Source organism: Populus euphratica, unplaced genomic scaffold, assembly GCF_000495115.2.
Source record: "Populus euphratica unplaced genomic scaffold, PopEup_1.0 scaffold47.1, whole genome shotgun sequence".
Lineage (NCBI taxonomy): Eukaryota > Viridiplantae > Streptophyta > Magnoliopsida > Malpighiales > Salicaceae > Populus > Populus euphratica.
In genome coordinates, this window is record NW_011499925.1 from 703118 (window position 1) to 715923 (window position 12806).

At 31.4% G+C, this 12806-nt stretch overlaps 2 protein-coding genes across 3 annotated transcripts; both read left to right on the forward strand.

The window, feature by feature from the left end:
• Window positions 1-3235: 3235 nt before the first annotated feature.
• CBL5 (calcineurin B-like protein 3) lies at window positions 3236-8288 on the forward strand. 2 transcript variants are annotated; one of them, XM_011040578.1, is made up of 10 exons: window positions 3236-3521; window positions 5504-5581; window positions 5662-5807; window positions 6215-6297; window positions 6488-6547; window positions 6676-6784; window positions 7025-7077; window positions 7194-7274; window positions 7410-7522; window positions 7724-8288. In XM_011040578.1, the coding sequence occupies exons 3-10, from the start codon at window positions 5693-5695 to the stop codon at window positions 7779-7781; spliced, it is 672 nt and encodes a 223-aa protein (XP_011038880.1). In that variant the 5' UTR covers window positions 3236-3521; window positions 5504-5581; window positions 5662-5692; the 3' UTR covers window positions 7782-8288.
• A 1069-nt stretch (window positions 8289-9357) lies between these two features.
• LOC105135613 (uncharacterized) lies at window positions 9358-10588 on the forward strand. The gene has a single exon (XM_011040577.1). The coding sequence runs from the start codon at window positions 9932-9934 to the stop codon at window positions 10421-10423; it is 492 nt and encodes a 163-aa protein (XP_011038879.1). The 5' UTR covers window positions 9358-9931; the 3' UTR covers window positions 10424-10588.
• Window positions 10589-12806: the final 2218 nt, after the last annotated feature.

The following is a 12806-nucleotide window of genomic DNA, read 5'->3' on the forward strand; positions in this document are numbered from 1 at the left end:
TTGACTTGGTGACAATCCTTATCTTCTCTTGTCTGCCCAAAACGTTATTGATAATATCATAATCGGAACCACTTAAAAACATGAAAGTTGTAGAAACTTGTCTTGGCTTTCCAGGAAAAAAAATAAAGGTCATTTGGATTTCTAAAACTCCACATATGGTTCAAACACTGAATAGTACGAGGGCTGTAGGACAAATTTGGACTTTTTTGTTGTTGCTATAATTTGAACTTGAAAATGACCTTTTTAAATCTTGGACTCCATATGAAAATTGTAGGCCCATGTCTTATCTTTTTATCCATATAAAGTAGACCTAAATCCGAGATCTACAACTCCAGATATGACCCAATTACCGAACAGTGTTCCGATTTGGACTACACCAACATCTCTTTTCTAAGTTTGGTCATCTCTTTGTCATTTCAATTTCAGTTCTTAAATTCATTAATCAATCTTTTCATTTATGTGATAGGCCTGCATTTAAAATGAATATTTACCATAAATTAAAGGTATCTTATATTATTAGATATGTTATTATAAAACATGTTTTAGTTAAGGAATTATTGATACTTCAAGTGCAAAATGATGATATAAAACCTTGATAAAAATGCACTTTGAAGTATTAATTAACTGGCTGGGCCAGACCCGGCCCAAAAAGAAAACTGGGCCAAAATCAGCCCAAAATGAAATCAGGTTTACTTTATATAGGGTTGGACTCGGCTCAGCCACGCAAGCTAGATTGTTTAGCTCAAGGGAACAAATTATTGGTTACTGTGCTGCTAATTATTTTTCATTTTGCTGCAGAACGTGAATTGCTCATGTTCTGCATGCAAAATGAGTAGCATAAAGTAGAGGGGATAGAGAAGGGGAGAAGATTACCTGGAATGAGGGAGCGTGGTTGCTGGGCTGACGGTGGCTTTGACGATGGTTGGCCTTTCTTCTTTTTCTTTGTGTTTTTCCTTTTACTCTATTCTTCTCTATTTCTGTTTTTTCTATGTTTCTTCTACTCCCTGCTTCTATCTCATGCTTCTCATTTCTTCTTCTATTTCTAATGGTGGCTGCTATTGTTGGCCAAGTGACGGTGGTGGAGCGATGATGGCTCTTCTCTACGGTGGCGGGCAAGGTCTACTGTTGTTTTTCCTGTTTATACAAAGATGTAGGCTTTTTCTTCTTCATGGGTGTTGCAATAGGGGGATGAAGATGGTGAGAGGCTAATGGTGGCGCTGTTGGTGGTGGAGGAGAGGAAGAATAATTGTGGTTATAACCTCACATTTATACAAAAAATCAAAACTATTTTTTTTTTAAAAATAAACTATAATCTCTCTTCTTTATTTTTATTAAGAAAAAAATAAAAAAGCTCAATTTTTCGTTATGGACAAATACACATTTTAAAGTGAATTAGAATAGTGAAATAACTTTTTTTCCATTAAAAAAACAATATTATTATAGAGATAATATGATCTTTTTATTAGAATCCAATAATCATTATCAGATTGATCAAGAATAAATTAATTTTTTAATATTTTAAAGCACAGTAGAATTATTAGGTTACTCTCAATTACAAAAGTTATTTAACTTAAGTTTAAGGATTTTTTTACTTCACACTTTTTTAGGTATAGTAAAATTACTAAATTATTTTTTAAAGCGAAACCTTTTGACCAGGTATGCAAGGTTTTTTTTTTTTTTGTATTCTCATTGATTAGTACTTAAAAGTGCATTTGTATTCTCATCATAGTTTTTTTTAGTTATAACAATAATTTAATAAATATAAAATATTATTTAAAAAGTAAAAGTGTTTAACGCATGCAATGAACATGTCAACAAGTAGGAGATGTCCACGATGGGCAGACTTTATAATCCATAATGGAGTTGAAAGCATCTCGATGTTATCCATACTGTGGTCAAACACGTGTGTATGACAGCATTTTAATTAAGTTCTTGTAGAGTTTTTTTTTCTCCTTCCTGTTTTCTCTCTCATTATCTCTATTTTTACACATACCTTTCCAAAAATTAAATGTTCTGTGTCAGTTTGTATTTGTATCAACTATAATCATTATTCTTTAAATTGTTATTTGTTTTACTTTTAATACCTTTTGAAGTTGATTTTATTTTTCAATCTCGACTATTAGCATTTGATTGATTTAGTTTTTATACCCGGCATAGGCCTAATTCTTTTAATCACTATTTTTTAATTATTTTCTTATTTTATTTTATTTTTTAATTTCATCCCTATTTCTTTTATTTCATTTCATTATTATACAATATTTGATTTTTTTTCTTGATTTTTTTATTTTTTAATTTCATCCTTTATTATTTTATTTTATTAATTTTTAAATTAAATTTGGTCGTCATTCCTTTAATTATATTTTTATTTTTTTATTTTTTATTTTGAATGATTGAAAATTTTACTTCATGATTTTTTTGGTGTTTTTCTTCTATAAAATTATCACAATCTCATGACCTGATTATGACTTTTAAAAGTCAGTCTAATTCGACTTCAGTTTTTTTCATATTATTTTTTTAATTTAATTTATTTTTATTTTCATCCTTCAACATTAGGTTATTTAGATTTTGAGTTTCATGATTTTTGTTACTTTTTTTTTTATGGTGTTATCTTGATTTTATATTTTAGATTATGGATTAATCAAGTTAACTCGAGTTTTCTTTTCAATACTTTTCAATATTTTTTTAATTGATTTTTTTCACTTTTATCTTTTATTATTTAATTTGTTTAAGAGTAAACCTTCAATATTTTATCTAATTTCTTTTAAACATGGTTATCCTAGCCTAAAAATTAGACAATAGATTTAACATGCTAGCTCGAGTAAGGTTTTTTTATTTTTTTAAATTATTTTTTTAAATTCATCTTTTAATAATTAATTTGTTAGTAATTAAACTTTATATTTTTTTAATTTTTTATAAGGTTATTTTTTAAAATTTTTATTTATTTATCAAATAAAATTGTTAAGATTTTTCTAGAATATTTAAATAATAGCTTTTCATAATATTAACCATCATTTATTTCTTTATTTTTTATTTTTTTATTTTTTTATTATCAATAATTATTTTTTATAATTATATTATTAAATTAACTAAAATTAATAAATCAATTCAAGGTAAAAATTTTTTTTGATTAAGTTTGTAGCGTACCACCTATAAAGTTATTTCTAGAAAAAAAAAGAAAAAAAAAAGGGGAGAGAATAAATAGAAGTAGAACGACACAAATGGAGCAGTCACGGTCTCAGTCATGATTAGCAAGACGAAATTCAATCACAATCATGGGTGCTATTAAATTTGAATTGTACAACCCAAAAGAAAAGAAAAAAAAATACTGATTTAAATAATTGAATCTAATTTCAGATTTCTCTGTCCCTTTATTCTAAATCTCTCCCTCTCTCTCCCTCTCCCTGACTCTTAATAATCCAATTATACTGTAACTGCTATCAAAAAAATCTTTACAAGGAGCAGTCGCACAGGTTTTCCGAGTCATAAACTTTCTCTACGGTACAATCCATCCTTTGCGTAGGGTGAGACCTTCTTCTTCTTCTTCTTATCATCTGTTTGTTTCTCTAGCAAATCGTGGCATCTTGGAAACCACCATCTCCATCTCTCTTATCTTTCCTTTTCCCGATTTTTCCTGCGTTTTGTCAGCATCCAGACAGATCTTTGAGCTGCTTTTATGTTAGGTGTTTGATGTTATTATGATTCTTTTTTGAATATTTGAAGTGTTCATTGGATCTATCATGCTGTTATTATCATTTGTAATTTTTGTTTTTTGGACATCAGGATCGGTGGTTTCTATGTGTTGGTTTGGTTTTGGAATTCTAATTTAGGTTGAATTATATTCTATTTAGTTTTCTTTTTTTTGGTTTATTTAGTGAGGCCAATCATGCCAACTTTAATGGGGGATGATATATGTGTGCTTAACAGTAGCATACTAATAAGGCAAGGCAGATCATGTGGCTAGTCAGAGCGTTTTATTGTTGATGTTTGGCATTTCATAGATTTCCTGCATTATCTTCCTGCTGGATGATCTTTTATATGGAAGGCTATAGTTTTATAGTTCAGATTGGATTTAATGATGAATGCAAGGTGAAATAAGAAATTTGATGATTGAGTCAGGAATCGGTTTTTTGGATTATACTATTCTATTTTCAACGACGAGGCGATTTTACAGCTTAAATATTGTTATTCACGGTATTGAATTATTGACCATAAACAGGGTATTTATCCAATTCAATGTAAAGCTTAAAATTTTATCATTTCTTTGTGATTGAATCTTGAGATAATGCAAGCAAATAACAATGCAACAATAGAACTGGGAAAACAGTGCTAGACATTGCCTTTCATTTTGTGAGGATATAACAGGCGACTAGTGACAATACCCAAGAGTGGTGATTGTTGGAGATACGGCATCAGAAAGTGTTTGTGGCCTAGCATTTTGTGAGTACCTGAAGCTGGTCCGGCACAATACATGTTGATGCCTGCTCAGGTTCGTGGGCTTGTAGCACTGCTAGAGAGCATTCTACATGCTTCATCATGGAGGTCAAAACCATCCTGCTTACAGTTCATTGTATAACTAGCTGGTCTTCGAATGGCTTAAGTTGGATTCTTTCAAATTCAATCAAAACAGATGAACCTACTAACTGAGTTTTACACGAGCATTGAACTTTTTTGACCCCCCTTGCTACTCTGTGTTTTGAGTTGCGATAACTAGGTTCTGTAATGTCAAGCCTTGCATTTGTTTTATTCATAGGTGTCATGGGACCTTTGCAAAGGAGCCTCCACGAACAATACAACTAGCTCTTTCCTCTTTGTCCACAGCATCCATCTGCACCAAGAACCTAAACTTGCCTATTTTCTTTTCAGTGGTGCACCAACCACACCATAGGATCTCCTTGTGGAAGAGCACTCAATTGGTTTTCTTCTCCCCCTTTTCTACTTCTACCAGAAAGGCTGCTCGAATTTTTCAATTGCCAAGGCTGCTAGAGGCCCCTCTATTATGTAATTGTTTTGGACACTTGTTGGGTCACTAGGAGCCATTGGAAAATTGGCTGCGGCTGTTTTGTTGGACAGTTTGACCATCTTTGGTTTTTATTATATGGCTTGTGTGGCGGATCTATAGTTCTGGTACGGACAGCAGTTACTTTCACCTGTTGCAGAAACACAAATCCAGGGAGGGCTTTCTGTTTTTTTCTAAAAAATGAGAAAAGGTAGAAGCAATCTATATATTGTATGACACATTGGTTGACATGATGTTCATAACTTAATACATGTAATATGCTTCCGTGCACCCGTGCCGCAGAGATTAAAAGATTTTCCACCTCTAATTTTAGTTGCTTCTCTTCTCTCTTTTCCATAACCTACTGACCCATGTTATGGTCATTTCTTACCAAACTGGGGGCCTATGTCTTTCCCTTTTTTCATTTTCTACATTTCCTCTTCTTGATTGAATGCTTCTTTATTAATCACGAAGGGATGGATATATTGATTTTATTTCTAAAAACAGGTATACTCTTGAGAGCTCAAGTTTTTGGCTGAACTTAAATTGTGGGATTGGCTAGCAGAAGCAGGAAATGGTGAAAAGGTTATTGATTGCCTTGATGTTGTTTCTATCTTCACATGAAGTTATGTGTAGAGTACCGTACTGATTTCCCTGTTTCACAGGTATGGAGTGTTTTGATGCGTACAATTTATCATGTTGCGGTGTGTAGAGGGATTCATCACCTCCCTCCTGCGGTGTTGTGATCTTGACTTATACAAACAATCAAGAGGCCTTCAAGATCCTGAGCTTCTTGCAAGGGAGACAGTCTGTATGCACTGGTCCAATCTTTATGATAACATTTTTTTATTTTTTATTTTTTATTTGATGCTGCTAATGGGTTTCTTCTGCTTCTTGTTCTTTGTATCTTTAGGAAAAAGAGAATGCTTAGATTTTATGCAATATGTCTTGCTAAGTGGTTTTGCACTAATTGTCTTAAACTTTGACTTTTTGATTTTGATTGTGAAAGTCTTGCAATAAAGGTTATCTTATGATGAACATAGTAAATACCTGTCGCCATTGGTCTCATTTATGTTGTGAAGATGTTTGCTCATTGTGATGGCTCTTTTTTATTTGCGAATGAAAAGGATACTACAGCTTGTTTCATAATGAACATATTATCTTTCCCCTTAGTTAATATTCAATTGACAGTTGTGTTCTTGCTAACATTGGATGCAGTCAGTGTGAGTGAAATAGAGGCATTATATGAGCTCTTTAAGAAGATCAGCAGCGCTGTGATTGATGATGGATTGATCAATAAGGTTTGTTTATTCTTCAAGTTGGTGATACAAAATTTTTATTTTATGCATAAGCTTGCTCTGTGTTTCTGTCTTAATATGAACTAATACTTCCTCTTACAATGCCAGATTTCATTTTCTTCATGTAAATTCTACTTTCTTATAATTTATTTGACAATGCTTACATGCGTTTTTCTCTAATTTCCTATTACAGGAGGAGTTTCAATTGGCGTTGTTCAAGACAAACAAAAAGGAGAGTTTGTTTGCTGATAGGGTACTTCTCTCTTGTCATTGCCAAAACCTACTTTCAATTGTATCCTATGAATTGTCTGATAGAGTATTTTGACCCATTTGTTAATTATCTTTTGTTTGCTACTGCCTTGTGTTGCTTGTTGATTGCAGGTATTTGACTTGTTCGATACAAAACATAATGGAATACTAGGTTTTGAAGAGTTTGCCCGTGCCCTCTCTGTTTTTCATCCAAACGCCCCTATTGATGATAAGATTGAGTGTATGTCTGAGATTGAGTAGTTCCTTATCATAACGTTTCTTTTCTTTTGTCCCTCGTGTATCATCATAATTGTTTTGAGTGTACCTCATACATTAACTAATTGGCATACTGTTTGTGCTTAAAGATTTGATATGTTTTAGTGTGTAATTAGGATGAAAAATTTCAAAATACCACCCTAAATTTTCCAGGCATTTGTACCTGGTGCTCTATTTATGTTAATGTGTTCTGTGCCTTTTGCAGTTTCTTTCCAACTTTACGATCTAAAGCAGCAAGGTTTTATTGAAAGACAGGAGGTAAATTTCATTGTTTAATGGTTAACTTTCGGTTATTTGATTCTTGAACAAGTTTTAGTTGTTTATTTATTTGTTTTATTGGTGAGTTTAGACCTTATCAACTTGTTGATGTACAGGTGAAGCAAATGGTAGTGGCTACTCTTGCTGAATCTGGTATGAACCTGGCAGATGATGTGATAGAAAGTATAATTGACAAGGTGCTCCCTCAGATTAGTTGATTTTTTCTTTCTCGCCTGATAAATCAGTTCTTGAAAGCTTTCAAAATTATTTTGTTTGCTTGCAAGTGTTTATTGGAAAATTTTCGGATTCTGAATTCTGGAGTCTTATTTCAGACCTTTGAGGAAGCTGATACTAAACATGATGGGAAGATTGACAAAGAAGAGTGGAGAAGCCTTGTTTTACGCCATCCATCCCTGCTGAAGAATATGACCCTTCAATACCTCAAGTGAGTTCAAAATACGCATGCCTCCTTCCCTTTCACGCTAGATGTTACTTAATGCTATGGGATTTTCTTGTGAACCAAAGAATTTCCGGACATTCCAAATCATTGATGGGCTAGAAAATGTAACTGGTTAGGCAAATACTTCCATGTTGAACCTCATGCTAGTGGCAAGTTATGACTCAGTTTCTTTATTTCCTTGAGCAGGGACATCACCACTACATTCCCAAGCTTTGTTTTCCACTCACAAGTCGACGACACCTGAATTGGAGACATCTGTATTCAAAGCTCGTAGACTTTGTATTTTTATGTTATGTTTCTCCACAGACGTGATGGGCGGGGGAGCATGGTTCTTTGGCTCCTGCGGGCAAATTTCATCATGATGTTGATATAGGCACGCAGCTGGGGAGGCCTCACGGCTAGTTTTAGCATTAAGGCTTCTAAGCAGCAGAAAGGGTTACTGTACCACTGATTTAGTACGGATACGGTTGATCAGGCCATTAAAATGCTTAGATGTCCACCTTCCAAAGCATGAATGATTCTTAAATGGTTGGTACGGTAGTGACTTACATGCCTCTGCGTCTGGACTGCATTTACACTTCTGGTTGTGATAACTTGGGAGCTTTGGACTCCTTTAAATTTGTAATGCTTGAGTTTATTATGTATGTATACCTTATTACCTTCCTGCGTTGAGCAAGGTGTGGCCCTTGACTGCTTCACAGCTGAACTTCATTTACGATTCAAATGAATAGTGAGCTTTAGTGATTTTCAATATCGGAATCCGAATTACCATAGCAAGTTCTTCCAAGTGTTTGTAAGGAAATTGGAGTATAGCAAGATTTAAATTTCATCATCTTCTTTATCAAAAAAAAAAAAACAAAGAAAGAAAAAAAGAAAAAAAAAAGAAAAGGAAGAAAAGATGGCATCTTAGACCATGTATTAAGGCTGTGTTTGTGGTGCAACTGCTGAGGTGCAATAAATAAAGTAAGATATTTGATAATAAATCAATTTATGTTTTATATCATGAGAATTATTAAAAAATTAAGTTTAAAATGTAGTTTTTATGGAATAGTTTTTAGATATTTTTTTAATTGAGTTTGTAAAATTTTGTTTGTTTTTACGTCTTAAAAATGTTTTTGGAAATTTTTTTATTTTAAATTAATTTGTTTTGGTATTTTCATATCATTTTATGAGCTGATATCAAAAATAATTTTAAAAAATAAAAAATTATTTTAATATATTTATAAGTAAAAAGTATTTTTAAAAATAATCATAACTATGTTTCCAAACACAACAATAAAATATTTTATATATATTTTTATTATACATAAATTTTAATTATAATTTTTACTAAGTACGTAACTAAATCTAACTAACTATTTTTTAAAATCACAATCACAAAATTTATTTTAAAAAACAAATACATTCTAAAATGGTTTTTTTTTTTCTACCATAGAGAAGAAACTATTTCGTTAGTTAAACAACTTTTATTTTTTTGTATTATTTTTTAAATCTTTTATAAAAACTAAAATAATTTATTTTTTATTTATATAAACTTGTTTTTATTTATTTTACATGTAAAATTTATCACACAAACTCGAGAAAGTGTAGATTTTGAAAGATTAATGTAAAATTTTAAAATATTATCAAACAATTTATATTTGTTTGGAGTGTTTAGAAATAGGGTAGAAATTATATTTGATAATGTTTTTTTATTTAAAAATATGTTAAAATGATATATTTTTAATTAAAAAAATTGAAATATCTGTTGAGCCGGAACTCCAAAAATGCCATTGGAATCCACAGCTACATTTAAAAAATGGACGGTCGAGTAGAAATGAAAAGACATGAACAGCCACCTGGTGCAAGACGAATCTATGATCATAAACAAATCATTGAAGCCCTGTTATTGAATTGATACCCCCATTTTAACTTTAGTTAGCGTAAAGATGAAAGGCGGGCAAATAATTGCTGTTTGATTCGAGCTTTACTTTAGAAAACTAAAGCAAGATATAAATCTCCCACTGGAACATCCTCCTTTTCCCTGTGCAGGGTCATGTGAAGAAGGGAAAATCAAACTGCTGGTTCTTGCTTGCATCTGTTGCTTTTATTGTTGTGTGTTGAGCAGTAGCAGCAACAGGCAAGTAGTAGAAGACAAAGAAAGCAGCGGCGAGAGCGATGAACACCTTTTGTGATTGTGAAGACTTTCGGTCCCCGACAACCAGTCACGCGTTTCTTCGTTTTTTCTTTTAAAACTAAAGCACATTAAGAAAAAAGGAGAGGGCGCGAGACCAACCGACACCGTTTGTTCTCTCCTTCTTTATTAATACTTCCTGGTGTTTATTTTGCTTCGAGACAGTGAGAGCCAAACAGACTAACAAACAAACAAGAGGCGTCTGGACTGGAGAGCTAGAAATGGTTTCTTTTAAAGAAATCACCCTCAAAGTGACGGCTGTCTACATGCAGCTCTCGATCATCGTCATGATCATCATCATACAGGACTCAAAAGCCAGGGAGCTACGACCCTCTGACCACGGGCTTGAGTACCAGAGCATGCCACCAACAGGGGTGAGATTCCCACCTGACATGAAGCAGTTCTTTGGAGCATCTTCAGCGGCCACAAGTACGTCGTCGTCCGGGGTAGCATTGCCGAAAGCAATGAACTCGAACGACACCTCGTGGTGGAGAGCTGCTGGTGGCGGCGTTGGCGGCGGCGGAGGCGGCGGCGATCGTGTGAGGCACGTGCTGGTGGTAGCAAGCTTGGTTTGTGGGGTCACGGGTGTGGCCTTGTTAGTTACTTCCGCTTTGATTTTCTACTTTATGAGGCACAAAAACCAGTCATCGCCATCATCATCAACTACCACTAATAACGATAGGAGTATTGTTGTATATGCAGGTAAGAATTAACTAGCAGTATTATTAATTGTTGCTTAAGATTTACGAGCGAGTGTTTTCTTTTTTGGGAGGAGAAGAGATGTTTACTTTGTTCCTTTTGCCTTTCAAAAACGACGTGTCGTGTTCAGTCTAATGGGCATCCACTCGGAACAACATTGACTGAGTTTCAGCTCCTTCTGTTTTTCTCTTTTCAAATTCTCGTACAGAGAAATACACCCATCTAATCTAATTAATTAAAATAATTAATTTTCAAGTGTTTTTTACGTAAAGGAATAAAATTAAATCTAGAATCTTTTTAATACCAGCGCATTAAAAATAATTTAAAAGAAATTAATTTTTTTAAATATCTTTGACCCGCAAGAATACGTTGACTACGACGGTTTTTTATTATTGGTTAGAGTAAGGGAGAAGTATCTTAAATATGTGGGTGGAAATGCTACAGCTGTGAGCATCACGGGGCAGTGATATTCTGGTAAACATAGTATATGATAGGAAGAAAAGATACCGCTAGTCCTGTCCAGCTGGTATACATGATATATTTATTTATTTATTTATTTATTTATTGGGTTTGTCAGCTGGTATTGGCCTGATCCAGCTCAACTCTGTGCTTCAGTAGTGGATAAGATTGGTATTAGGTCAAATAATGCACATGATGGGATTAAAAGTTTTCCTCAAAAGCTAGCTTGCTTTTAAACGTTTGTGGCCATGCCCTTGCCCTTGGCAAGAAAATGATCAGCTCCTACTCCCAAGCCTATCACTTTCGTAGCTTTGTTGGAGTTTGTGAAATGCTATTATAATAGGAGTGTTTTTAAAAGAATAAGAAAATTTTATTAATTTATAATTTATTTGAATGACTTTAATAAATTTAGATAATTTAATAATATAGTTATAAAATAATATTAGTAACAATGAAAAACGAAAAAGAAGTATTATGGCTACCAAAAAAATGAAACGGTGAAGTGCATTGGAAAAAAATCAGTTTAAAAATTAGTGTGCTAAATTCAGAGGCTAGAATGACTTGAAATAACATAAAATAAAATAATAAAAATCAACTTGAAAAAAAACCTAAATAATAAGAGATTATGATTAAAAAAATTGATAAAAAAATATTAGAAGAGTAATTTTAATTAACTGAATTAACTTGATGAATTTATAATTTATTTATAATTTAAATTGAGGTAAATTTATAAAAATAAAAATAAAAAAATTATAAAGATAAATATTTAATAATAAAATTAAAAAAATTAAAAAAACAAGTTAAATTGGACTACTCTTTAAAATCAATAACTTAGGTGATAAGATTACGTTACCTCATGATTATAAACTTAAAAAAATTATGAAATAAAATTTTTAATTTTTTAAAATTAAAAGAAAATAAAATATCGATAAAAAATAAGGATCAAAATTAATATAAAAATAAAATAAAATAAAATAATGAGGATGATATTGAATAATGAAACAAATCAATAATATGATAAAAATAAAATAACAAATAAAATAATGAGAATTAAATTTAATATAAATATTGAATAAAATAAAATAATAATAGATAAAATTAAAAATAAAGCAAATAAAAATAAGAAGAAAAATACTAATAATAAAAATAAAAACTAAAAATAATAGATAAATAAAAATACTATGGACTCATTGAAGAGATAGTTGGGAGAAAGAAAACTCTTCCTGCTTTATCGACTCAAGGTTTTCCTGAATCCTGGGACATTGAACAAATTAGAGGGGTTGTGAAAAACGCTGAAGTTTTATTCTTGCAGCTTTTGAAATAATTCAATAAAAAAGTTTTTTATTTAAAAATATATTAAAATAATATAGTTTTTTATTATTTAACATTTATTTTTATATCTACATGATAAAACAATTTAAAATTATATAAAAATAATTTAAAATTTAAAAAATTTAAAAATATTTTTTAATCACAAAAATAATTAGCCATCGGTGAACTGGAACATTATTCTGGCACTGGATAAAAAAGGGTTTCACTAATAACGGGTTTAGCTAGCTGAAAGATAAAGGCCCATAATTCAAGGATATAAATAAGGCCGAAGTAGCCCATTCACATGGTCCTGACATAGTGGCTCAATCTAGAAGGCACCGTTTGTTTACAAAGAAGTTATTTTTTTTTGAAAAATAAATTCTAAAAAAAATAAATTTTTAAAAATTAAATTCTAAAAAAAATAAATTTTTGAAAAGTAAATTATTTTTTGATGTTTGGTAGTGTTATAGAAAATAAATTGGAAAACACTTTTCAGTGTTTGGTTATGTTATGGAAAATAAACTGGAAAATAATTTATTAATATTTTATTTTTTTCAAGTTTATTAAAATAATAAGAAACAAATCTTAAAAATTAAAAAGTTGAATAATAATGAAATTGAAAAAAAA